This window comes from Eleginops maclovinus, chromosome 4 (genome assembly GCF_036324505.1).
Source record: "Eleginops maclovinus isolate JMC-PN-2008 ecotype Puerto Natales chromosome 4, JC_Emac_rtc_rv5, whole genome shotgun sequence".
In the NCBI taxonomy this organism is placed as follows: domain Eukaryota; kingdom Metazoa; phylum Chordata; class Actinopteri; order Perciformes; family Eleginopidae; genus Eleginops; species Eleginops maclovinus.
Genome location: NC_086352.1, coordinates 7,271,140 through 7,298,553, shown reverse-complemented (window position 1 = coordinate 7,298,553; position 27,414 = coordinate 7,271,140). Strand labels below are relative to the sequence as shown.

Sequence of the window (27,414 nt, the reverse complement as noted above, 5' to 3'; positions counted from 1 at the left end):
CTTGATGGAAAATCCCCATGACTTTCACTTTCATCAGGAACCTTGTAATAACCATCTATGGGTATAACAGGATGTTTAAGCTTCTGCCAGTCTATCTGTGCTTCAGATACCTAGAGCAATATCGTTTTAAAATAATGTCTGGTAATAGATATCCAGGAAAGGAAAAACAAGTAAATTATTGTCAAAATGTGAGTAGAAAAACATAAAACCCTGTAAATACTGTGAAGCAATTCTTAAATTAGAACATCCCACTTATTTAAAAGAACTCCGCCCCCCTCCCATTCTGTTAATATGGGATTGCAAAACACCTCCTTACAGATACCAGAATCTTAGGAGATGAATTTGGTCAGCTTCAAACCCAGTATCTCCAGTTTGGGAATTTCATGAAAGAATGGAAAGAAAAATTCAAAATGTAAGGGTTTACATTTGCAATATTTGAGGAGAAGAGTAAACTAAAAGGTGAGTATGTTTTTAGACCTGTTGCTTAGGGCCTACTGCGAGTGTGAGGCAGATTGCTCAAGAGTTTACTTCATAATGCAGAGCACAAAGCAATGTGAAATATAATGCATTTAAATGTTCAATTATACAGTATTCTGTTTGGTTAGAATAACTTTGCAGATTTCACCATTGTTTCGATGATCTCAAAAATAAAGACACTTTTTTTAAGTTCCTTAGGAGTTGTAGTTTTTATGTATTACCTGGTGATGGTGATACTGACTGACTGAGCCTCTGTCTGTTCACTTCAAGTTATCAGGTGCATCAGTAATAGAGAGGAGGTGTGTTTGGATCGAGTTTCAGCCACAGAGAGCTCAGAGAAGTCCTGTCAGTCCGAGGTCAGCTCCTTGAAGCGAGGTAAGCTCCAGGCTAGCGAGGGTAAACAAAGTAGCTTCGAGAACAAAAACAAGAAAGAGTTAGAACAATGTTCTATAGGGACGTATAAACAGATGATGCAATACACAGTCCAGGTTACAATGATCAGATGGTGATGTTGATGTGCCAAAACTTGTGAATGAACTGAAAGCTTTCAAACATGGATGTTAAACAGTCCATAACTTTAAAATATTAAAGAGATTTGGATTTAAAAATCTTAATTAAAAGAGGAAATGCCTTCAACACATGTCAGACCTAGAGCATACATACAGTACCATGCAAGAAATTAAAAATCTACAGGGCATCTTTATCTTTAAAGAAATGTCTCCTTTTTAAAAAAACACTATCAAGGGAAAAAGAATGAAATGGAAAAATTCTACAAACGTTTTGAAAAGCTCAAAAATCTACATGCTTTTAACTTGCTTGTTTATTAATTCCTGCAAATATAGAAAATGAAATTGTGGTTTCAGAGAGTTACAAAGCCACTACTCCAGGATGTAATTCTCCAAGACTTTACGAAAAGTAACTAAGCATGTGCAGCATTTATCCCTGTAAACCATAGACTCATGCATGCATATCCATACAATCCAATAGAGGCAGTCTGTGGTTTATGTCTAAAAGTGATATTCTTTTTGTCATTGACAGTTCTTCTCACCCTTCTCTCTAAATTGGGACTGGAGACATATTATCCCAACAAGCTCACTCTTCGGTCTCTATTGGAGATCAACAAAAACAGCATAAATGAAGAAGCTGCCATATCAGTACAGGATATACCTTGGTGCTTTCTCAGAAAACTATTTAAAATGAATGCAGAATGCAGGGGCTGTACACAAGTATCAAACAGTGAAGATAATGAAGACAGCAGCGATCCATTTGAACTGGACCTTTACACTGCAGATGGATCTGCAGACAATGAGGTTAACCCTCTCGACCTCATAACAGCACTCTTCCTTTGTGCTGACAGCTTCTTGCAACAGGAAATGGCCCTGAAGATGTCAATGTGCCAGTTTGCTGTCCCACTGCTGATGCCCCATGTCAATAACAGTCAGAGTACCCTGATGCTGTGGGCTCTGAGGGACATTGTCAAAGAGTGGTGTCCACACAATTTGTCTGACTCAAGAGACTTTGTTGAAAACAGCATCGTCCAAGCAAAGATACCATTCTATTCCTTTGTGAGGCTCAACAACTGTAGTTTGTCCAAGTCCCAGATTTTGAATCAAGTACTCAGCCTTGGCCAGCAGAATCACAATATCTTCATACACAGAGACATGAAAGGAGGAGCAATTAAAAGACACATTTCCAATGGCTTGGCAGAGGTGTGCTGGTACCTTCCCAGAGGCAGAGAACATCCTGAAATATTTCCAGATCCAATTGCATTCGCCAATCTGAGAGGAAACGTTTCTGAGTCACTTGCTCAGTTCACTTTTCTTTTTCAAGTGTCAACGGCTATCTTCGTGTTCCTGGACAAAATTGAAAAAGAGGAGCATGAGATTCTTACGTCTCTTCAAGATGCGAAATCCAAACTGTTCTTGGTTGTTAACCGCAAGGATGGAAGTGCTAAAGAGGATATGGAGTCTGTCAGGAAAACAGCGAAAGAATTAGATTTGCCAAACAGCAGTGTGAAAGTGAAAGACCCAAGAGCCAATTCTGTAGGGTTTTCAGAGAAACTTTCTGCAGCCATTAACAAGATAACAGTTCGGACACCCACAATGAGCATTGAAAATATGCTTCACAAAGCTGTTGATTTCGGTCTGTCTGTGGATGAATGCACAAGTGATGACCAAAATAAAGCATCAGAGAAGATTGTTCAAGGAATTGCGGTGAGGAAGATACCACACTACAAGAGCAAACAGCTTCCTCTGCAAGGCGCTGACTGGAAAAAGTTATCACAGTTAGAGAAAGAGGAATGTAGGTTAAAGAGGCCTGATAACTTAGCACCGGAAGAACATCAATCTCAACTACAGGAACAAAAACAACAAATCAAGGACAAGCTTGGCAAACAGAAACTATCTGATGATATGAAGACTTTCATTAAACAGTTACCTAAAAATGACAGCAAGAGCAGAGATTTGTTCCTTAAGTGGATGAAACTCAAACTGGATGCACATTCGCGGGATCAACTATCTTCACTCCGCCACAAATGGACAAAAGAAAGCAACAAAAAGAACAAAGATGTGAAAGAGATTGCAAAGCTGGAGCAGGAGTTGCTGGAAAGCTCATTAGGGATAGAGCATTACATGAGAGAGATGGGACTGATCTATGAGTTTTCATTGCAGTCACAAAACCCTGCTGAGGAAATACCTCGTCTCCCAGGTTTGGCAGCTGAACTGCTGTTGGATGGATATCCTTTAGAGCTCTTGGATGGAGATGCTTCCAACATCCCAGAGAACTGGGTGAGAGATGTACTAATGGAGCTACACAGGAAGGTTGGAGAGAAGAGCAGACTGTTGGTACTGACTGTGTTGGGTGTGCAGAGTACCGGGAAGTCAACACTCCTCAACACCATGTTCGGTGTGCAGTTTGCAGTCAGCAGCGGCAGGTGCACAAGAGGAGCTTATATGCTCTTCCTCAAAGTAGGAGATGATATGCAACACCAGCTGAACTGTGACTTCATAGTTCTCATTGACACAGAGGGCCTCAAATATCCTCATTTGGCCCAACTAGAGGACAGTTATGAGCATGACAACCAGCTGGCAACCTTTGTCATTGGTTTAAGTGATGTCACCATTATCAATGTCGCATCGGAGAACTCCACAGAAATGAAAGATATCCTGCAAATTGCAATCCATGCATTCCTGAGAATGAAGCAAATTGGAAAAAAGCCAATTTGTCATTTTGTGCACCAGAATGTTGCCGGAGTCTCTGCGCATGCAAGGACCTTGACGGAGAGACAACATCTCTTGGACCAACTCAATGAAATGACTAAAATTGCTGCTGAAATGGAAAAGCAGCCCTCTATAAAGAGATTTACAGATGTGCTGGACTATGACATTGCAAAAAACAACTGGAACATCCCCGGACTCTGGCATGGGACTCCACCAATGGCACCAGTGAACACAGGTTACAGTGAAGCTGTAGCAGATTTCAAGAAAAACCTCTTGGAGACAGTGAAAAAAGGCAAAACCGATGATGTGTCACAGATTCCGGAGTTTCTAGAATGGGTAAGAAGTCTCTGGAAAGCAGTCAAAAATGAGAACTTCATCTTCAGTTTCAGAAACACTCTTGTGGCTCATGCTTATGACAACCTTTGCAAGGAGTTCAATCAATGGGAATGGGAGTTCAAAAAAGAGTTAATCTCTTGGCAGGATGGGGCAAAGTTAGAGATCTTAAATTCTGACAATGAAACTCATGAGGACACTTGGAAGATATTGGTTGACTCGAAAAAATCACAGTTGTTGGAAAAAATAAAAGACCGGCAAACAAAAATGGAGCAGAAACTTCGGGAATACTACAAAAGGAAAGACGCACATGTAAATCTGATAGAAAAATACAAAATTGACTTCATCAATCGTATCAAGTGTCTTAAAGACGAATTCCAACATTTAGTAAACAATGCACTGGATTGTGCGCTTGAAGAAAAAAAAAGTTCAAAGGAGGCTCAGGACATTCAAAGCCAACACAGAGAAATGATAGAAAAAGAAGTAATGAATCTCTTGAGTGATCGCAAACACCGCACACTGTCTGAAGAACAGTTGCAACGTGACTTCCAACAGATGTGGACAAAAGTCACTGTAAAAGTGTCTGGACTGAAAGAACTAAACATTTCTGACAAAGTCCTTGAACAGTTGAGGATACATTTCTCAAATCGTAACTTCAACGAGGAATTACAGAACATTAGAGACCTAAAGGACATTGGGAAGGGTTCCTTTGAGGTCAAACCTGAACATAAAAAAGTAGGGTGGAACGTTTATTGTTCTGGGCAAAAGATGATTCAAAGAGAGAGTTGCAGAGTTGTGCCGACACTGTCATTGAGTCTTGCACACGGTCTGTACGTGGTAAAGCACAAACTGACGCAGACTACCATGACTCTTTTACAAAGGATCTTTTGGAAAAAGTAGATGATTATCTTAAAGGAAAAACTTTCCAGCCCAAGTTTGAGTTTGACCTGAAGCTTCACATTTGTGGCATTGCCTCAAGAGAGTTTCTTCAAATGCACAGACATTTCTTGTCGAGAAGGGATCCCAGAATCCAGCTGGAGAAGTACAAGCCTCAGTACTTGTTGGATTTTATCGATCTATACAAAAACAGAGATGATTGCCAACGCAAAGCAAATGATTTTGTCAGACGTTGTATCAAACCTGCTGTTGAAGAGTACATCAGCAGACATCTGGGAACTAACATTGTGGATACAATTTTGGCAGGCCGCCATTCAGCAGAGTACAGTTCCCGCAACTTTTTCCAGTACAACATTCAGAAAGAGTTGCTGCAAAAGGAAGACTTTCAGAGTTTTGTCAAGTTCATTTGTAACTATGAAATATATGTGAAGAATCTGATATTTCAGCACATCTTGGATGAAATGTCAGAGGACAAAGCTTTATGCAAACTGAAAAGTCAGAATCTTCAAGTCATAGTTAAAAAAATAACAGATGCAACTGAAAGGGCTTCAAAAGGGGAGGATGGTGTTCTGCTGCCAGATAACAAGGAAAGCATCACAGTGCTCATCAAAAACATACGGACATTTCTGACCAAAGATATCTCGCTTTCAGAAGAGGCTGAAAAAACCACCCTGTTTCAAATCCAAAGCACATGCCATCCATTTATAAAGAGCCTCATGAAATCATTGAGAGAAATGGATGAACAGCTGCAGGAGGAGTTCTCAAAGTCTGAAGACATCACTGAGACCGTGAACAAACTTCCAACCAAACCACAGGATGAGCTTTTCAATCGGGTGTTCGGTTGTGGACAACAATGTCCATTTTGTAAAGTTCCTTGTGAAGCCGGAGGCAAAAAACATATCAAACATCATGCAGCTGTTCATCGGCCACAAGGTCTCGGTAGATACAGGATTATAGACACTCAGAAGCTGATGGAAACAATGTGCACAACTGATGTTCACGGTGAACGTCAATTCATTTGCGCAGACACTAATGGAGAGTGGCATCCATATAAGGAGTATAGCACAATCTACCCAGACTGGCTCATTCCTCCAGACTACACCAGGGAGGCATCTGACTACTGGAAGTATGTCCTGGTTAAATACAATGACAGTTTTGCCCAAGAATACAACGCCAAGCCAGCTGATGTTCCAGAGCATGGAGGAGCATCACAAAGGAACAAGCACTGAAAGGCCTGAAGGAAGCCTTCAACATTAAATGAACAACAAACATCCAGACAAACATGAGTTTAACAAAACACTGTTTAAACATGGGAGGATTGTTCATATCCAAATGTAGGGAGAAAGCGAAAAAGAATCAGGAACTGAAAATGCCAGATCAAAAATACCAAACAGATGAACAATCTTTTTAAATGATAGTTCAATGCACCATGATGTTTACCGGCATCCTTCAGTCTGGTGAACACCATGATTGATAGCTATGTGAGGAGTTTTTTTAATCTTTTTAAGATTACAAATGTTTTATTTTCCTTTATCAATCTTCTATTAGACCTCATGTACAATGACTGTTATGCATGATAATGTTGTTGAAGGAAAAGAGGAACAATTCTTTAAATCTTTATTGATTTGTATCCATTCCTTGTGTGCATGCCAATATGTAGGCATATGTGTTTCAAGGACCATATGATGAGATCATGTGTGTTCTGTTTTCCCTGCGTATTATTACCTACTCAAGTATTTACTTTCTTTTGATTATTATACAACATTTATTGCCAAATATAGACTTTGTATGCTGTACATAGAGAGAGTACATAGTTCAGCCTCAGTTGAAATACTTCAAGTGCATGTTGGTGACGCTTTGCTTCATGTGCAAATACTGTGGCATCCTTTCACATCGTGTTGATGATGAACTTTTGATTTTCATTATTTTAGACAGATAATGATGTGATGAACAATGAGAAAGAAGATTTGTTTGCTCTGATTTTATTTCTTGGGAGTCTTTTTTTTTTTATGATTGCAGCTCTTTTCATAATGACTGTGCTGAAGAAGAGAAGCTGATGTTAATGATAATATTAGAACAGAGACACAGATGTTGTCTAATATGTCATCACTATTTTAAAAAAATGTTTTCCTGTTATAGACATTTTTATCTTTTCATGTACATTTTTACTTCTAAATGTTATTTTATTCATTTTTGATTCATATTTTTTAAAACCTACGCAATGCAGTGTGCTCAAAATGATGACGTGGGCACATGTGACAAAGACTAGTGATGAGATCATGTTTTACTTTTATTTTTACAAATTATTATTACTTACTCAGCTATTTCCATGTTTGGTTTTATTATTCAACTTTACTTACTGACAAAGACCGCGAGAATAATATGTAAAGACCTAATATGTCATCAGATGTTCAAACTGTTTTAATTCTTATGGACATTTTTATCTTTTACTTTTTATTTTTACTTTTAAACATTCCATTCTTTTTAAATCATTTGCTTGAAAAACACAAGGCTGAGTGGACAACATGATGTTGTGGGTCTGTGTAGTACCATGTGATTAAATGAAGTTTTACTTACTATTATTATTTTTCATCTTTTCATGATCTTTTCTTTTCAACATTTATTGCAGAGCATCTTTTGTTGTGAGCTCAAAGTACAAAGACCATGAGAAACAGATGTTTCCTAACATTCACTATTCTTTAATATTCTTTACTGTTTGGTTAATTTGAAGTTAAGTCAGTGAATAATAAATGTTGATGTTGATGTAACTGACTTTTTTCTGTAGGTTAAATATTTTCTAAAGACGCCAACAGCAGAGAATACTGTGGATCATGGTATCGATATTTTCAGAAAGTCAATCCAGCCACAAGAAAGTTTTTTAAAATGTCATCTTTGTTAACTTTTTATGTTGTTCCTGATTCAAGCTGACAAACATTAAGTTATGTGTCTAATGGATTCCAACAAACATTATGATGTGTGATCTCAGATCCTATGAAAAACAATGTTGAGGCAAATATACCAATAAAAGGATTATGCTTAAAGTCAGTTTCAGTTCAGTTGGATTTCTTTGAGTAACAATAATGTATCGGTTTATTTCTGTGTTTTTCATCCAGATTTTCAGATTTAACTGAGTATGCTGCCACCACCAGAATAACATGGAGGAAACAAAATACTATTTTATGGATTTTGTATAAAAAAATAACTTTTCAAAAGAATTGGAATAAATACAAAAGATGTTTACGATATGTTCTGTGGGTTATCTGTGGGTATTTAAATGACTATAATTACTACAAACTAATTTAAATCTGTTTCTGGTAAAAAAAAGTTTGTCTATATTTGTTTCTGTTGAACAAAGTCTTTTAACAAAACGATTTGTATGTTTACACTCGATCAGTCAGTTAGGAGTGAGCCAGTCTGCCCAGACCCCCCCAATGCAGAGGCCAGTTGAACCCCAAGGGGGACAGGGAAAGTTCCAGATGGCTCACCTGGTCCCTCTGAAGCCCTATGCTGCCCCCGTCCCTCGCTCTCAGTCCCTCTGTGACCAGCCCACTAAGACCATGTCCGCATTCCCCACTCAGGACCCGTCCCTCAACCCCACGCCCCGCCCCATCCACTCTAGAGAGCTGGTGCGCCAGAACTCAGACCCTACTTCTGAAACCCCGGCACCCCAGGGACATCTGATCGGAGATGAACGCGGCCCCTGGATCCGCCTGCCTGATGTGGAGCTCCCCCCCAAGATTCCCCAGAGGACAGCGTCTATCGCCACAGCTCTCAACACAATGCTATTCATAAAATCTGAATAAGATTCAGGGTTACCTGTAAATATAGTGTGAGAATAAGTATTCAGATCCTCATCTTAAACAAAAGTGGAAATAATATGGTTTTAAAATACTCCATTATAAGTAATTATAGCATTTATTATCCTGTTATTTATCATCACACATTCATAGCACTTTAATGTTGTAGTTTGTTAATGTGGAGCCAATTTTAGTACTAAAATACTGGGTATATAGGGTAACATACTGCATCATATCATACAGCATCTCATGTGTTTCTATATGTAAAAAAGTAAGTAGTACTTAAGTGTTAAAATAAATGTAGTTAAGTACAAATTACAGAGTTAAGGTTTAGAGGAAAATGATGTAAAAATATTTCTTCAGTAGGGAACTTGAGTAAAGGTACTTAGTTATATTCAACCACTGTGTAAAGATACGTGACACAGTGCAGCATTGAAGAAGTAATGCAGGAAAGGTTACATTAATTTGAAATTCAGCTTTCTGCCACTTGAGGGAACATGAAATATTTTTCCTTTTCAGCAAATACTACTTTTAGTCCCCATAAACGAATGAAACTGATTTGAATCAGCAGTAATTACAGGCTGTACCAAATACTGTATAGGGAATAAAGTCTGCACAAAAAACACCACTCACTTATATTTGGGGGGGAAAAAAACACTAGATGGCGCTATATGCTCATGAAGTCCACCATGAATAAAGGACAGCAGCACCAGATGCTTTACACAAAAAGGCCATTTACAGCAGTAACGGAGCAGAAAAGTGAGCAGCCGGGATTGGACTTCACGGAACTCACGATTTAACCATTTTTCACAATGTCTACCAGAGGTAAATCAAGTTCTTTAATTCATGCACATTCAGTCTAACAGCATAGAATCGATTCAGTGACATCTCCTCTACACTTCCCCTGTGTGTGTTGCTCCTGTAATGAAATGATCAGTTGCAGAGTGGAATGCAGGTTTGGAGGAGGAAGAGGGCTGTTTTTATATTTCCTCACAGTAGGAGACCGGTTTACTGAAACTGTGACATCACTGTTTATAGAGATAAAGGAAGTACTCTTTGTACTAAAGTATAAAATAGCAGTAACATAGGGGTAAAACACACGCTGCTCAACATGCAAGAATCCAGCAAAGACTAAAGAACAAACCACAAATTAAATACAAGCTAAAGATGGGCTGTACTATACAGTCTGTAGGTGTACAGTACGGGGGCAGGAAGAACTACAGGCAAAATAAACAGGACTCTAAATGAGAAAAAAAACATCTAAATAAAACCGGAAACAGATCCTAAAAAGCGTTATTAGAAAATGTTTTGTTCTTATATTTTCTTCAGTGTAATCAAACCGTTAATCTAATCTAAAGCAAAATTACTGATAAAGACTGCTAGAGAAGGAAAGAGTCATTTCGGCAAATATTCGTTATAGTGACCTCAGGATCTGAGTATTTGTATTTTTCATCATTGCAGGTCACAGAATCAGATTGTGGTCAACAAATATGGTGAAACACCTTCACAACTATATGATACTACAACTGGTTCTGATGAGAGTCGCGTTCACTCATCAAACCGGGGGACCTTGTTTCATTACGTGCCCCTCGTAACTTACAACAATGACGGAAGTTCAAATCGTATCACACTACTGATGAAAGTAAGCATTAACACAATGAATGAAATAAAGTTAACATTAGCTGACGTGCTAAACAGCTGGCATTCTTTCCATTATTAACAGGTTGGGAAAGATTATTTAAACTTAATTTGGCGAGTTAACATGACGTTGGCAACTACTTACATAAAGAGAAGTTAACAACAAACCAGACTTACCTCAAAACTAGTGTCGCTTCATGTTGTTCCCATGGATATTTAAAGTGATGGTTGAACCGCGAAAACAATGCCCTTACCTTGATTCTGATTCGCGCAAAGACTCGAGAAGCATCGTTGAAAATGTGTTTTACTGAGAAAAAGAACGAGAAATGACAACAGTTTTCAGAGCCGGCTCAGGCCTTCAGTCCAAGGGAATTAATGCCGGCTAAAATTGGCAAATTTTGCCGAAAAGCGAGTATGGTACATACTTAAGACTTGCACGTTCACATGTTTATATTTGACATATTCACAATTATTTATATCTATATATATCTTAAGATATTTTAATTTAAACTTATACTGTCACTTTGATTTGTAATTTGTTCTTCTGGTTATCCTTTTAGCTGTCCTATTCTGCTGCTCTGACACCTGGGTTTTCCTACGAGGGTTAATAAAAGTTTATGTTATCTTATCTTATATCAAAATGTTCCTCTACGGTCAAAGTGAAAGAAAGACAAAGTATTATGCTACTGATTGTCAAGAGAAGTAGAGTTTGGCTGCTAGGATAACAACCAGTAACTCCAGTTGTAGGATTCCGTGAAAGATAGGAAGAAGAAACAAAGATGCAAGAAATGAAAGAAAGGGATGACATTTGCAATCACTTAGGATCTTATCTTGTGCTTATGTAAAGTGAATTCAGCACTAAAGATGAATGTGGAAGAATAAGAAAAATTTCCTCCTAGAAAAAAGTAGAATGTTAAGCTACTGAGGTCGTCTGTCAGATTAAAACCAGTAAGTTAGTGCATTTACTCACATTATGTATGGAAGTACATTTTTGAGGTACTTGTACTTTACTTGAGTGTTTCCATTGTGTACTACTTGATCCTTCTACTCCACTACATTTTGGAAGCTAACATTGTACTTTTGACTCCACCTCTTTTATTTGTCAAGATGAGTTACTTGTTACTTTTGCATGTTAATATTATTAATACAAAATTACATAAAGTAAGACATAATAATGTACTATTTAAATATAATAAAATGCTCTTTACTTTTGACACTTGAAGTACATTTATCTGTTACTTTGTATTATTCTGAACGAGGCCATTGAGCAGAACGAGTACTTTTACTTAAGTGACATTATCAATACAGAACTTTTTGTAACAAAGTATTTCTACACTCTGGTATCATTACTATTACTTAAGAATAAGATGTTTGTATTTCATCCATTGATTGATTGAGTTTGGGGGATTTTTATGAAGGAATATAAAGAAGTTTTTTTTTTTAAAGAGAGATTCGTTATGATCCCACCCAATCTAAATCTGCAGAGTAAATTCAGCAGCAAAGATAAATGTGGAGCCGTAAAAATAACTATATTTTCCTCTGAGGTGAAAGTGGATGGGTGAGTGTATTTAAATACCTCCTGGCTTTTCAGAGTGACATCACTTTTCATGCAGCATATCCAGTAAGGCTGCATTCCTCATCTTCACTCCTCCTCCTCTAGAGTGTCTTTACAGTAGGTGAATTGTTGTGTCACAGCCTGAACGCACACTTGTGAGAAGAAAAAATCATCAATGAAAGTGAGAGAAGTTTAATCTAAACGGTAAGTGTTTTTAAATTCATACTGACGCTTATTCCTTTCTCATAATGTTATTTCTTCAATAGTAAGGGAAAAGACTTAACTGTTAATTGTTGTACGTGATGAAAAGCATTATTTGTGGCTCAATAAGTTTAAATCTAGCACTGAAGGGCATTCATATTTACAATTTTGGTTTCATTTGAATATAATATAAATGTGTATATGATATTCTTTAGGTTTAATTAGCTTATAATTATTTTGCAGACCTCTAACATAAGACCGATATAAGCCTGGGACAAGGAGCACATACGATCAACCTAACAAAACAAGTTGAAAATAACCATTTATATAAAACACCTCCTACAACAGTGTCTAGATTTAAGATTTCGTCAATTGAAAAAAATATTTAAAAGTTCATTTTTAGCCTTTAGAAGTATTTGGGAAAATGTGTAGTTTTTCTTGAAAATAAAGCATTTATTTTGCAAATGTAGAATGATGGAAATAAAACTTCTCAGTTGTATTTTAATATTTTTGTGTAGTTTGAGGTATTGAATTTATTTGTTAACGTAAATACATAAATCCTTAGTTTCCAAAGGAGTTAACTTTGACTATCTTATCTGTGAAAGGGAATTTGAGCAGTGGGAGTAAACAGAAAGCGCTTTCTGATTTTGTATCTTCATGGTTTTATTGCACTTGGATAAAGGCGTCAGCTAAATGTAATGCCATATAATGTTGTCATGTCCTTCGGCAATATTACGGGATTGATTTAGGCCTAAATGAATAAGGCTACATGCAGCTTAATAAACACGGGCTGCAGTTTCTATGATTATCTTGTGTTGGTGATACTGACTGAGAGTTTGAACAGTGGAAGTAAACAGAGAGTTGAGGTATGCGTGGGTGGAGTCTGAGTCCTGCAGGAATGTCAGCGTGTTTTGCCACATTCCTGCCCTCAGCAAACCTGAGTGTCTTCTCCTGCAAACACACAGAAACTACACACACACTCCTTCCCACCTCACTGTCACACACCTGTTTCCTTAAGCTAAATTCACACCCGCCTGATGCGTGAAGCTGATGAAAAATGTGTGGTCTAAGGTTAAATACACAGAGAGTTATTGCTGTTTCAGTGATGAAACAGCAATAACTTGAAGAACTCTGAAGGTATGAACTCTCGAAGCCAATGCATTTAGTGTATGTTAACTGAATGCATAGTATCTGCTTTACACTGAGTTTGGACTTTGAGCGGGAGCATTATAATTGGCCACAGGCTTACATGTGGTCTGGACAGGATTGGAGGCAGAAACTTTTACACATTTGGAAACCTGTCAGTGTTTACTTACTTGTTCAATTACATTAGTAATTGCAAACTGCTATTCCCAGGTGTTTTTCCATTTATATTATCTGTGAATGGTTAATGCTCCGTGTGCCAGTTCAAATGAGGTGTGCAGTGTGTTAATGCAAAAAAACACACATTTAAATGAAGTTTGAAGATGAACATAATATACAACAACCACAGAATAAATGGTCTTTGCATTTTTATAGGATTATTTATCTATTAGGATTCAGAAATCTGGCATTGGATAGTTTAACCTCCAAAAACATTATACACAGAGGTAAAAGAAGTACTGAGAATACATTGTAATAGATATGTCAACCTTCAATAATATGTCACTGTTTATTGATAGCTTGACTGATGTTTTGTATTAGCTAACAATCTGAATCTTAAATGAAGTTGAGCATTTTAAGTAAATGTTGTCTTTTGCATTAAAACTGAGGTGTATAGCTAGGGTATAATATCATAATTGAAACCAATATATATGTAAACGAACAAAAAAAATCATTTAAAAATGCATTTTATGTTAGACACTATAACGGTCACTCAGACAGCGTTGCAGTGTTACCATAGCAACAACATCCGTCACTACAATATAACGGATTTAAAGCCTTGAATAAAACAAGTATAAAATAAAGATTAAAACAAAGGAAACATCTCCATACCTGTCGTCAAATATATGAACGAAACCCTCCACTGTGTCCGCTGTGTGACAGTCGGATCTGTTGAATAAACAACACAATAAATACATGTAACGAAAACAGCCATCTGTAAGCTAGCTTGGGAACTTCTAAAATTAGCCTAAATTCTCTAGACAAAAAAACATGAAAGTAAGGAGTTTAACGATCTTAAACAACCACAGGATTCACACAGAATGCATTTGATATTATAATCAACTACATTACACTATTAGAATATGTTTTAATTCAAATGTCGAACTTATTTAAACATTTTAAAAACGTACCCAACCCACCTCTCTGTTAGCCGGACACAGCTAAGAGCTGCACGCGCACTGACGTACGTACGCGACTAACTGACAAACCGTCACGTGGCCCAAGAATATATATTTTTAAATAATATAACACTTAAATTAAATAATTGAAAAAACACAATTAAAACACACAGGAATGAGATTTTAAAAATACCCAAAATCTGAGGGAATATTTAAGTGTAATTACCACAACAAGGTATATTGCCAAGTACTAGGAATTTGCCTTGGTCTATAATGTGCATAGACACAGATAAATAACATGACCTGTAAGTCCAGTTAGTATAATTTGACAAATTAATCAAATAAATATGTGTAGGTTTGTTATGAGAAGTGTAATGCTGTGTATATAATACTCTCTTTTTAAACTTAAGTAACATTTTGTGTATGTGTTTGTCTCCCTGCAGATGGAGCTGAAGGTGTGGGTGCAGGGCGTGGTCAGAGTGGTGTGCGGCCTATCAGAAAACACTTCCTGTCAGGACGTGGTCATAGCGCTCGCACAAGCAATCGGTAGGGCTCCTAAATTTAGTCGAAATAAAAACAACATTATTTTATTTGGTTGTTTTGGTGATGGTATGTCAGGATAATCAAACCTCATCAATTGTCTTTAAGGTGATTATTACAGTTTATAAATAACTATTTAGTGTTGTTGTGATATCATTTTCATCATTTCTTTTATGCTGTACTTTGAACCTTTGAAATGATGAGCAGGTGGAATTACAAGTGTTCAGTTTTGGGTCAGGGATGTTATATTTTGGCAGGCTGACCCTGAAGGCAGCATCTTCCCGGTTCCCTCTTCTGTTGCTCTCCTCGAGTTTTCTGCCATTTTATCCCCATTAACTGGAGGGTTTCTTTGGGAGTTTTTCCTTTTCCAATGTGAGTGTCTTATGACAGAGGGAATCATATTGTTATTCTGTAGGAACTGTAAAGATCCCTGACATAAATGTAAAATGTGTGATTTGGGGCGTTATAAATAAACTATGATGATTGATTGATTGATTGATTGGTTGGTTGGTTGGTTGGTTGGTGGATTGATGGATTGATGGATTGATTGAAGGATTGATTGATTGGTTGGTTGGTTGATTGATTGATTGATTGATTGATTGATTGATTGATTGATTCCCCTAGGTCAGACGGGACGTTATATTCTCATCTTGAAGCTTCGGGGGACAGAGAGGCAGCTGGTTGCGGATGAACGTCCTCTCGAGCACCTGGCTCAGCTGGGGCAGCAGGCAGCAGAGGTCCAGTTCGTTCTGCGGAGGAACGGCCCCAGCCTCAGTGAGGGTAAGGAAACCCCCACCAGAGAGAGACGTTTCCCCCTGCACAGACCCCCAGAACCAGAGGCGCTTAAACGCAGTGACCCACACAAAGCTCTTAGCTTCAGCCTGGGTCCCTCCACACATCCCAAGAGGAGCAAACCAAACAGGGGCTGGTCTCCGTCGCCCCGAGCCTCCCCAGAACCCAGAGCCTCCCCCGTCTCTTTCCTGGACCCACCCTCCTCTTCCTCCAAAGAAGAGGTGTTCAAACAGATCCTGCAGCAGCAGAGGAGGCTGCAGGATCTGGACTTGCGGCTTGAGGCGCTGGAGCAAGAGGCTGAGATGCTGGAGAGGACTACAGGCCACAGTTCCCAGTCTCACCCCGGTCCTGGAAGCAGAACTGGAGGACCTGGAGCAGCGTCTGATGCAGAACCAGGCAGACCTCATGCAAAGGGAGCAGTGGGAGCAGCAGTTACATGAAGAGATGGACAGAGAACAAGGTAGGACTGTCATTTCCGATTATTTTTGTTGTGGAACTGTATCATTTAAGTCTCATTCAGTTCTTTGTATACTTGGTTTTGCCTTGGCTCACTCACTGTGACCTTTTTCACACCTTTAATACACATCTCTGACTTTTTTTGGAGGCTGTCATGTAAATGATTTAGTTTTCTGTCCCCCTTTGTTTCCTGTTTCTCTGTATAAATGACTTGTCTTCTGTGAAATCTTGGTCACATTCCTTGTACTACATTAAGTGCAGGTTGTCTGTCCATTGATTGATTCTGTTGAACGCTTCGACTCTTCATTAAATAACAGAACTTTGGTTTAACTTCAATATTTGTTCATTTTTCACCAGAATGTGATTCATTGTGATATTTCCACTACAATTTTTATTACTGATTTATCTAAAGATCAGGTATTTTCAACTTGTTCGTCTAGAAGATAATCCAACTATCTCTAGTGCGATGGAAAGCATCACTTAATTCCTGATTCTTGTTCCTGTGGTATGTGCAAAACTTAAATAAAAAGAAAAGAAAGTACCACTTTGATCTCTTTGGTCCCTAGTTGAGTTTTGGGTATCGCAACAGCATACAGTGTAATATAAGGGTAAAAAAACGTTTATTATAATGTATTATTATATTTTTCATTGACAGAAAATAAGATTTCAAACTGAATCGCCAGTGTTTTTAACCAGAACTCTTTCATACTTATGAAGTTTGATTGTATGCACTCATTTGCCCCAAATTATGACTATGTGTACTGTGAGTTTGGCAAAAGCTATTCATACATAAAAGTAATTTAACATCTGAAATCGTCCTCATATATGCACTGGAGTTTTTGCAGAGCCACCTTTTACAGCAGCTCAAATCAATAAGTTAAATTAAACTGTGTAATATTTTCTATTAACTGTTTTTATTTCACCTTTTTTCTTAGTTCTTAAATTGTATTCTTCATTCTTTTTGGAAGAAATTAAAGTGAAGAAATATATTGGAAATATCAATGAAGGCGTTTCAAATCCTGAATTAAAAGAAAATCTAACATAAAGGATGCAATTGTTTTTAAGGTTTGACTAATCGTTGCTGCTTTAACTGTTATCAACAGATTTGCACAGTCGTCTGCCCCAGATTCACTCGTCAATGGACGATCACATTTATCGGATCGAGGACCTCCAGTCCCAATCTGCACATCTAGAGCAGGACATTCAGCTCCAAGCCCAGAAACAAAGCTCTCGGGCGGGCACTGTGCAACCGGAGGAGGGCCTGAAGCAGGAGCTGCACCTCCGCCTGCAGCAGGAAGCAGAACTAGAGGCAACGCTGTCACAAACACGGAGGGAAATAAAAAATGCTCAAGCAAGGCGGCAGGTAAAACTCCTCCAGCTTCCAATGTTGGACAGCACATTTACTACTAAGTACTGTACTTAAATACTCTTCTGTGGCCTCTTCTTCACTTTCCATTTCCATTCGTTGCATAACACTTGATTAAAAAAAACTAAAGTGTATGTATATTGTTGATGAAGTACATGAAGTACATGTCACCCAGAGCCAGAGGTAGTAGAAGAAGTAGAATCGGAGGATGAAACCTCTTTATTTGTCACATACTGTACATGCACACAGCAGAGCACTCACAGTGAAATTGGTCCTCTGCATTTAACCCATCCTAGTACTAGGAGCAGTGGGCAGCTACCGTGCAGCGCCCGGGGAAAAAGTATTAAGACCTTTTAGTAAGACCAACAATACTGAATTGTAACAATACTCTTTCACAACTCGCATGAATTCAAAATATTAGTTAAGTACAAGTACAAAATCATTGACATACTCAAAGTACTAAAAAGTAAAAGTGCCTATTGTGTGTAACGTGCTGGATTACGATAAATGAAATATTAATGTGTTCATCACAGCTGGTAAATGTGGAGCTCATTTTATTAACTGTATTTACTGCTGCTGGATATCTTAATACATCGCTTTCTTTATAGTTTAATTTGCTTATTTATATTTTGTGACAATATTGGCTATAAAATGGAACGTACCTCAACTTTTTACTTGAGTAAATGTAGTGTTTTACATTCAGTTGGGTCTCCATGCCCAGTGCAACATGGGACTTTTCATCAGATGTGGACCATAAGGTGGTGCAGTGATGATGTATTATCACTACATTATTATTGCAAGAAAAAATCTCTGTGGCAAACACACGTTTATGATACCTACACGTTCTGTTCAGCAGGATAATCTCCATATATTAACACCACTTTATGATTTTTGAAGTAAAAAGCTGATGTTGGGCTATAAAGGAACTACAGCACGGTCACATGACTTCACGTCACCACCGCTAAGCTAAAGGAGGCTAATGTTGGGCTTTAAAGGAACTACAGCACGGTCACATGACTTCACGTCACCACCACTAAGCTAAAGGAAGCTAATGTTGGGCTATAAAGGAACTACAGCACGGTCACATGACTTCACATCACCACCGCTAAGCTAAAGGTGGCTAATGTTGGGCTATAAAGGAACTACAGCACGGTAACATGACTTCACGTCACCACCGCTAAGCTAAAGGAGGCTAATGTTGGGCTATAAAGGAACTACAGCACGGTCACATGACTTCACGTCACCACCGCTAAGCTAAAGGAGGCTAATGTTGGGCTTTAAAGGAACTACAGCACGGTAACATGACTTCACGTCACCACCGCTAAGCTAAAGGAGGCTAATGTTGGGCTATAAAGGAACTACAGCACGGTCACATGACTTCACGTCACCACCGCTAAGCTAAAGGAGGCTAATGTTGGGCTTTAAAGGAACTACAGCACGGTCACATGACTTCACGTCACCACCGCTAAGCTAAAGGCGGCTAATGTTAGCAGCCACCATTTTTAAATTGGGATATTTACTGACGCATTTTATGTTGTAGAATTAAAATATCTTCAGCTTGTGTTGACAACAGACCTTATTTCAGGCCAACAAACAAAAACATATTCCAAAGTACATTAACTTCCAGAAGGGGGATGAGGAAGATCTAAAAGGCAGACTCATGTCAGGGTTTAGGACTCGTTCCTGCACCACACTATAAAGCCTTGTCCGTTAATAACTGTTTGCAATTCTGAGCGATTAAATCTCCCTCTACCAAATGTATTGGGCTGGTTGGTTCTGTTGGTGATGTAATGTTCCTGCTTGCTGTAGGGCAGATGGGAGATGATGGAGGAGCTGAACAAGGAGCTGAGGCAGTGTGAGCTGCAGCAGTTTATCCAGCAGGCCGGCAGTCCTCACGTAGACCACACCACCTCGCTGTCCGGCCCTGAAGTTTACCTCCACATCGCTGGGATCGTGGAGTAGGAGTCTGCATCAGATTATTTAAAAGGATAAATGAAGAAGTTTAAAGATTTATTTTACTGAGAAAGTTAATTCAGTCAGCTGAAAATGTGTTGATTTTCATACTTTCAGATCAGATATTATTGTAAAGCAAAAGAAGAGTGAATGGCACATCATGGAGGCCTGTCGAGTGTGTGTGTGTGTGTGTGTGTGTGTGTGTGTGTGTGTGTGTGTGTGTGTGTGTGTGTGTGTGTGTGTGTGTGTGTGTGTGTGTGTGTGTGTGTGTGTGTGTGATAAGCCAAATCACTGCCAGTTTTCTTTGTCAATAAAACATATTTAAGAAAATATTTAGTTTAAATGAAATTGAAATTATATTTAGCTTGTTTTTATATAAAGTCTTAATACAATGCATTGCTCAGTTGTTTTTCTTTGTATATTCATTCATGCTCACATAAGGGCGCCACAGTTTGATTGACAGGTCCTATCCCTCTGCAGTGTGATCAGGGTCAGATGCACTCAATTCACCTTGGACCTGATCCTGGGATCTTCCTCATTGCCTTGCTATGTGTTGGTACTTCAGGTTAAAGATAGGTGCTATTACTTTGCATTGCATCGCCATCCTTATCAAAGTTTTCCTGCCAAAGAAACTGCCTTTCAATAATAATTCAAATTAAAATTCCAAGCGCCACCAATTTGGCGATATCTGTCTAACTATGAGACAGATCAACTCGCTCATGGGGCCAACATTCAGTGGGATGGGCTGCTATGTAATCCTATTGAGCAAATCCTCCCCTTTAGTTGAATACAATTGCTGTGTTTTTTTTGCCGCTCTCATTAAAGGAGCCTGCAGAGAAACACAACTCTGTCTGTTATTTAGAGAATCTGCCTTAGAGAAATATCTATATATATAGAGATATATATATATAATATATGACTGTTGCTTGAAAGGTTGAAGTGCTGCTAATGGGATCGTCTAAATCCGAGCACAGATCAGTACATGTTCTTCGTTATGCAAAGGTCTCAGGCTCCCCCTGAGATTATTACCTGTAATCCTTTATGTTCTCTCCACACCGTCCCTGTATGACTCTTAGTCCTACTGCACATAATCAATGAGCACAGCAGTGTCATTTATTCATCTTTAGATCTTTTGTTTAAGCGAGTGAAACTACAGACAGCATCAATTTACTGCTTCTGATGCTGTTATTAACTCAGTAAATTACATTTTTTACCACCATTGTGTTGTGATTAGTGTCTTTGTATTTAGTCCTGCTTCACCTTGTGTTCTCTGTCAGTTCGTTGTCGTCTTTCATGTATCAAGTCAAGTGTTTTTCATGTCCTGGATTTATCGTCTTCATGTGTTCAAGTCAAGTGTTTTTCATGTCCTGGATTTTTCCTAACTTCGTATTGTTGTAAAACAGCTTTTGGATTAAAGCTCGCATTTCGTTTGTACCCATACCTGCCTCCCTTTGTTGCTGCACTTGGGTCCTATTTCCCCAAACCCTGACAAACATGTATTATATCTCTGGATTATAAAAAGTATATAAATAGTGGTTGTTTTTCATCATTTTAATTTGCAGCTGGTAAATGTAGTGCCAGGTATCTTAATTAATACATCATCATTTATAAGTTGATTTTCTAATATAATATGAATCTGAAGTACCAAATGTGGTCAAAAACGGAAAAAGTGAAATACCTCAATGATCACACATCATGGACATAGTCTTATAAACTGCAATTACAATTCTGATTCGGTTCTCATTTTAACTCTCAATTGTCTGTACAGGCCTCAACATCTGGTATTGGATGCACTGTTTTTTCCAAACAACAGGATAAAGATTTGTGTGCGCTGTATTTCTATAAGTCGCATGGACTGAAATATTAAACGTCTCATCAAAACGAAGCCTGTGCCTTATTAATATTATGAATAACAATTCCAAAGTGATAGCCCTGCTCTCTACTCCCTGTGTGTTATTGTAGTGCTCCTTTTAGGATAGCACACAGGATTGCACAGGATCTCTGCAAACAGACAGCTGATGGTAAAGTCAGCTGTCTTTAATTGACTTTCTTCTCTTTGATCAAGTAGACACCACTGTATCAAAGTTCTTGGCAATGGTGGCAGCAGTTTTGCCAGATTTTCAGACCTACTTGGACAACCCCTTGTTGGCTAAAGATCAAGTGATTAACGAGGTAATAGGATTGACCCATTAGCAGCCTGCCGTCCCTCTGCCAGCTCCTCACTTTGATTAGAGAGAGTGAGCCTTACGCATCGGGGATCTTAGAATCAGAAGCCAAACTATCCCTCAAAAATTGTTTAAACCCTCCTCTTTTTTTTTTACTGCACCATGGGGCAGGAGGAGAGCAGCAGTGAAGAGATGGATTTGGCACAAATTCAGGATCTTTGCATCATTTTTATGAAGGAGTGTCCCAGCGGGGCCCTGCACCTGCACGAGTTCAAGAGGATCTTCGGGGTCCCGAGCTCCTCAGAAGAAGAGTCGCTCTACATCGAGACGATATTCCACTCCTTCGACACAAATCACGTAAAAAGAAGCAACAGTCTCTCATTGTAGAAACAGTTACACATCGTTGAGTTAAATGTATTATGTCAACAGATTTCATATAACTGTATTAGGTCAGTTGAGAGCAATAATATACATTTTAAATAAACCGTATATTATTGCTTTCAACTAACCTGATGCAGTTAAGGGAAATCTGTTGAAATAATACATTTAATTCAATTCAACCATTTAGCTACAGCCACAGTAAACACATTTGTGAGCAAGCTCTAACAACGAAAGTTTGCTGCTGTGAACGCAAGTTATTGTGCACTAAAGTATTCCTTATTTCTGATTTGCAGGATAACGCTCTGGATTTCATCGAGTATGTCGCAGCTCTTCACTTAATCTTAAGAGGGAATATTGAAGACCGACTAAAGTGGTCCTTCAAGTTGTACGACAAGGACGGGAACGGCAAGCTGGACAGACATGAAGTGAAGCGCATCATAAAGGTCAGAAATGTGCAGATACTTACTGAGTTACGTTACGTTATGGTGTTTGGTGGAAAGTAATGTATTTTAACATCTGACAGTGATAAGGTTTTGAATAACATCAATCCTCTCCAGATGGATTACAGTACTGAGCCAGTGGCCATGCTTACCAGTGGTTGAAAGTAACTAAGTACATTTAGTCGAGTACTATCCTTCAGTACACATTTGTGGTACTTTTTTACCTTAGGGTTTACATTTTATACTACGTTAAACTTCCACTGTACCGCATTTTGGAAGCATTGCTTTCGTACTTTTTACGACACATCCTTTGTATTACAGATTTAGTGTATCATTTCAGATTTTGACACACAATACAGGAAAAACCTTTAAAATATGGTTATTTGGTATCAGATTAAACCACTCAACATCATATTTAAGCAACAAAGACAATTAGTGGGTTAACAGTAAATTAATTAGAATTAAGAAGAGTTTTGTCCAAAAATCTTTCAGAGTACCAGTTTCTTAAATTTGAACATTAAAAATATTAAAATATGTTTTGTTTTTCTCTGCAATGAATACTTTTACTCCTTAAGTACATGTTTCTTATCGTTTTTAAACACTTTCCCTTCATACCATTATCGATGCAGTACTTTTACTTGAAATTAAGTATTTTTACAGCATGGCCTTAGTACTTTTACTCAAGTGAAGAGTTTGAAACTTTTCAAACGATGAAAATGACCCATTTCATACCCTAGTAACCTGAAGTGTGTACAACATGACATTTAACAATACATTACTTTAAAGGCTGTTTTATCTCCTTCTCTCACAGCAAAGATCTCTCACACACACCAAACTGTTCATTTTCATTCCTCTCTTTTTACACAGCCTCCTCTCACTCATTTATACACACTTTATTAGTAAAAAAATAAAACATGCTTAAAATGACTTTTTAAAGGCAGTTTTTTGTATTTATGTAGTGATAAAAAATATCCCTCTGCAAAAGCCTTTGACCTTATGATGGCAAAATGAAACAAGAACCGGGCTTTGTTCACATTTCTGTTCTGGGAATTCATTCACAATAACACATGTTCCCTAACACAACGCATGTGGGTGAGAAATGTTCACATATAATCCTTTTTTCATGCACGTTTTGAGTGTGGTCTGGAAGTAATGCTAGTCCAAACCAAAGTGGAGTTGAATACACTCAGATGAGGAGTCAAATCAGGTGAGTGAACAGGTTTTATGTAAGAATAATCCTCTCAAGACAGATTATAGTATTGGCCCAGTGTCATAATTTATGGACGAAAGGTCACGCTCTGCAGTTCACAGGGTGTTAGAGGATGGTCTCTATTCCTGAAGCATCAACATGTAATGCTCCACCGAAGCCTCTAAATACTGTACAGAAGGGGTCAAATTAGCCCACCTTCAAACTACATTAGACTCACAGCAAATAGGTAATATATGTTACAGTAACCCCAAAGTTATTCACATTTTAGATCTCATATACTGTATATGTTGTTTTCTTATTGTTGAAAATTAAAACATTGAGGTTGATCTGAACTTGACTGAAAGGAATGAGGTAATATTTGTATCAGTAACCCAAAAAGTTTTAGAAATAATGAGAAAAAAGTGGGAGATTTTAAAAAGATAAAATTTGGATAAAAAGTCAGATTTTTTAGGAAAAAGTCATAATTTTTAAGTAATTTTTAGTCTGACATTTTAAAACGTAAACATTTAGAAGAAAAAAATCTGAAATTTGAAAGAAAGTCAGAAAAAAAAACTGAGGTTTGAAACGAAAATCAAAAGGGAAAAAATCGGGAAACAAAAATGCGAGCTTATAAAAGGAAAGGATAAGAAGGAGTTAGAGTAATGAGAAAAATAGTGGGTCATTTTTCAGTCGAAATCTTTTAAAAAGTCAGATTTTTTAATGGAAAAACTGATCATTTTGAAGAAATAGTCCGAAATGTTTTAAAGTCAACATTTAGAAAAGATTCAGAAAGTTCTTTTTGGAGAAAAGTGACAATACATTTCAAAGGGGGTACATTATTGAAAAAAGTTTGAGAACCACTGCTCTAGGAGGAGCTTCAGGGGATACTGTGGGCGGAGGTTACCTTGGTTGGTTATTGGCTAATGGTTCCACAACCCAAAAAAACATAGTGACATCACAAAGTGACCAAAATCTGATCTCCTTTCCAGACAGGTTTTTATATAAATGGATTGGACAAAAAGAGAGAGGGTCTGTTTTTCTGAAACACAGAGGGGACATATTTATGTGTAACAGACACGAAAAAGTGGATTTTGCACACTGTTGACCTTTAAGTGCACATTTGGCGTACTTCTCCAATTTAATATTACATCCGAGGACAGAAAGTCAGGACTAATGGGTATTAACACTTTATAACAGACACATTGCTCTTATCTCGCTCAGATTCTTTACAAAATCAAAATCCAGACGACTGACATCAGCAGCATGACACCGTCTGAAATCTGTGACCGGATCTTCGAGCTGGTCGATCAGAACGCTGACGGTGAGTTAGAGAACAGCGAACATTATTAAACAATAGCATATTAATATTTATAAAACACCTTTACTTAAAAACTTGGTTTTTAGGGGTTTTTTTTCACAACATTTTATGGAACTACTTACTAGAGGTGTGAATGATATCAGCAAAATAAATTCACAGCAACGCTCTAGAACACTTTTAGCTTTTTACCGGTGATAGGAAATAATGTGGCTTTGGGTTAAATCTCAATGACTGTCTCTTCTTCCAGACTATTGTAAAGAAAACTTCAAAAATACACACTCATGTTACTAACTGAGTCTACTTGTGTTTGTGTACACTGAAAAACTGAAATGTTGACGTTCATTAAATGAATTATGTCAACAGATTTCAATTTAATAAAATATTAGATTCAAATGAATCATTTTGCTTTGAACTCACCTATAATACAGTTATGTGAGTTGCGTTGGCATGCGTTGGGATGCGTTGGTTTTTTCAGTATATATTCTTTTTATTGCTTTCATTCTGACCGTTTTGAGCCCTGCAGGTCAGATAAGCCTGTCCGAGTTCATGGAAGGGGCTCAGAAGGACGAGTGGTTGATGGACCTGCTGAAGTTGGACGTGAACGCCAAGGGTTGGGTCATCCAGAACTGTGGGAAGACGCCCTGATTCTTCACGCCGTGGGTTCTCCGCCCACAGGATATGATTTAAGGCTGACACACAGCTGCTCGCTTGGGTTTTGACTCCGTGTCGAGCTTCTCGGGACTTTTGGAGCTGCACGGCTGCATGGTGTGCAGAGGTTTTAAACCCCGGTGCACAGGTCCAGTCCTGTCTGTATGCATGTGCTCTGTTCTGATGTTAAGCTAATGTGGCTAACACAGAGAACGCCTGCTGGGAAATGCAGAACAGCCATTTGTTGTGTATTTGTATTTATTATGTGTTTTAATAGTATGTTTGATAGTGTAGTTGTCTCTGCAGAGGGGAGGGTAAGGTACATTAACTCAAATGCTGTTCTTAAGTACAATTCTGAGGTACTTTACTTGAGTATTTCAAGCTTCAGCAACTGTTCTCATCTACTTTTAATATTGCATTTTTTAATTCCTGTTCATTTACCTGGCAGCTTTTTACAGATTCAGATGATTAGCTAATAAAAAATATAAATCAACTAATAAATAAACATTTACATATCAATCAGAAAGCCATTAAAGTGCAAATATACAGTGCATATAAAAGGTAAAAAACTAACATTAAATACAGGCAAACAAAAAATCTAATCAATTAAAAATACAATGTCATGTTAAAAATCAGCTCCAGCTTTACCAGCTCTAATGAAACAACATGAACCCATTAATAATCATAACCCGCTTATTTCCTATATATGATCCGGAAAAAGGAAAACATGCATACTTTTACTTTTCTTTCTATAAGTATATTTGAATGCCGATAATTGTGTACTTTTACTTAAGTAAGATTTGAATGGCAGGACTTTTACTTGTAACAGAGCATTTTTATGATGTAGTATACTTCAGGTAATATGCGAGTTCTTATTCTACCTCTGATTTAAATAGCTGAATATTTAGCGACCGTATAACGCTTTGAAATAATTACTTTTACTCAAATATGGAAGTTAAAAGAATTAGACTTTCCATAACTAAAGGATCTCAGTTTATTTTCACTTAGTGGCCAGCAGAACTAACTAACATCTTGATCGCACATTTTATTATTTATTCATTCATTTAAAGGTTCCTTGTGGCGTTGTTGCATGCATGTGGAGAATACAAACACATTTCCATTTATTTATGTGGTTATAACATGCAAACAATGGTATGCTCAAACAATGTGGCAGTTTGATCCATTCATTTATTTTTGTACAAATCTGAAGAGACATTTTCAGGTGAAAGTGATACCTCATGCTGTATCTGTGACAGATACATTTTGTAATTAAATCACTTTTTTATCCAAACTTGGTGCTGTTTTTTCTTATATCGCTTCTCCACAGTTTACGCTTTTATCATCCTGTCACCCAAATCCGAAAAGCCTGCAGCGAGGAGCTTTAAACGCAACTTCTGAGGATCAAAAAGTTGTCAGTGGGGTTGGGGAAACAGGACCCAAGTGCAGTAAAACAAAAGGGAGGCTAGTATGGGTCCAAACAAAAGGCGAGCTTTATTTAAATTAAAGCTGTACATTTTCAACCAAAAGGAAAACCTCACCAACACTAACCAGGGGACACAGGGACACTGGGAACAGGAGCAGACAGACGGATGGGCAGGAACAGGCAAGGAAACATGGACAAGATCAGGCGGGAAATGACGACAACCGAACAAGAGACAAAAGGGCAGCAGAGACTAAATACACAAGGGTAATCATAAGACAAGACACAGCTGGAGGGGGGAGGAGAAACACAGGCGCAACAGGTGAACACAATGACACAATCAGGGAAAGGAGGGAAACTTAGACAGGA

General features: G+C 38.0%; 2 protein-coding genes and 1 pseudogene across 2 annotated transcripts; all 3 read left to right on the top strand.

Moving 5' to 3' along the window:
* Positions 1 to 134: 134 nt before the first annotated feature.
* On the top strand, positions 135 to 7,970 carry LOC134862866 (up-regulator of cell proliferation-like; annotated as a pseudogene).
* A 4,046-nt stretch (positions 7,971 to 12,016) lies between these two features.
* Positions 12,017 to 20,924, top strand: LOC134863233 (ras association domain-containing protein 7-like). The gene is given in 6 exon segments (XM_063881632.1): positions 12,017 to 12,119; positions 14,821 to 14,923; positions 15,542 to 16,022; positions 16,024 to 16,169; positions 17,269 to 17,528; positions 19,341 to 20,924. Coding segments are annotated over 5 exon segments (1,143 nt in total). The 5' UTR covers positions 12,017 to 12,119; the 3' UTR covers positions 19,494 to 20,924.
* Positions 20,925 to 21,080: 156 nt separating this feature from the next.
* Positions 21,081 to 26,855, top strand: guca1g (guanylate cyclase activator 1g). The gene is made up of 4 exons (XM_063881634.1): positions 21,081 to 22,006; positions 22,324 to 22,473; positions 24,881 to 24,980; positions 25,501 to 26,855. The coding sequence occupies exons 1-4, from the start codon at positions 21,812 to 21,814 to the stop codon at positions 25,620 to 25,622; spliced, it is 567 nt and encodes a 188-aa protein (XP_063737704.1). The 5' UTR covers positions 21,081 to 21,811; the 3' UTR covers positions 25,623 to 26,855.
* Positions 26,856 to 27,414: the final 559 nt, after the last annotated feature.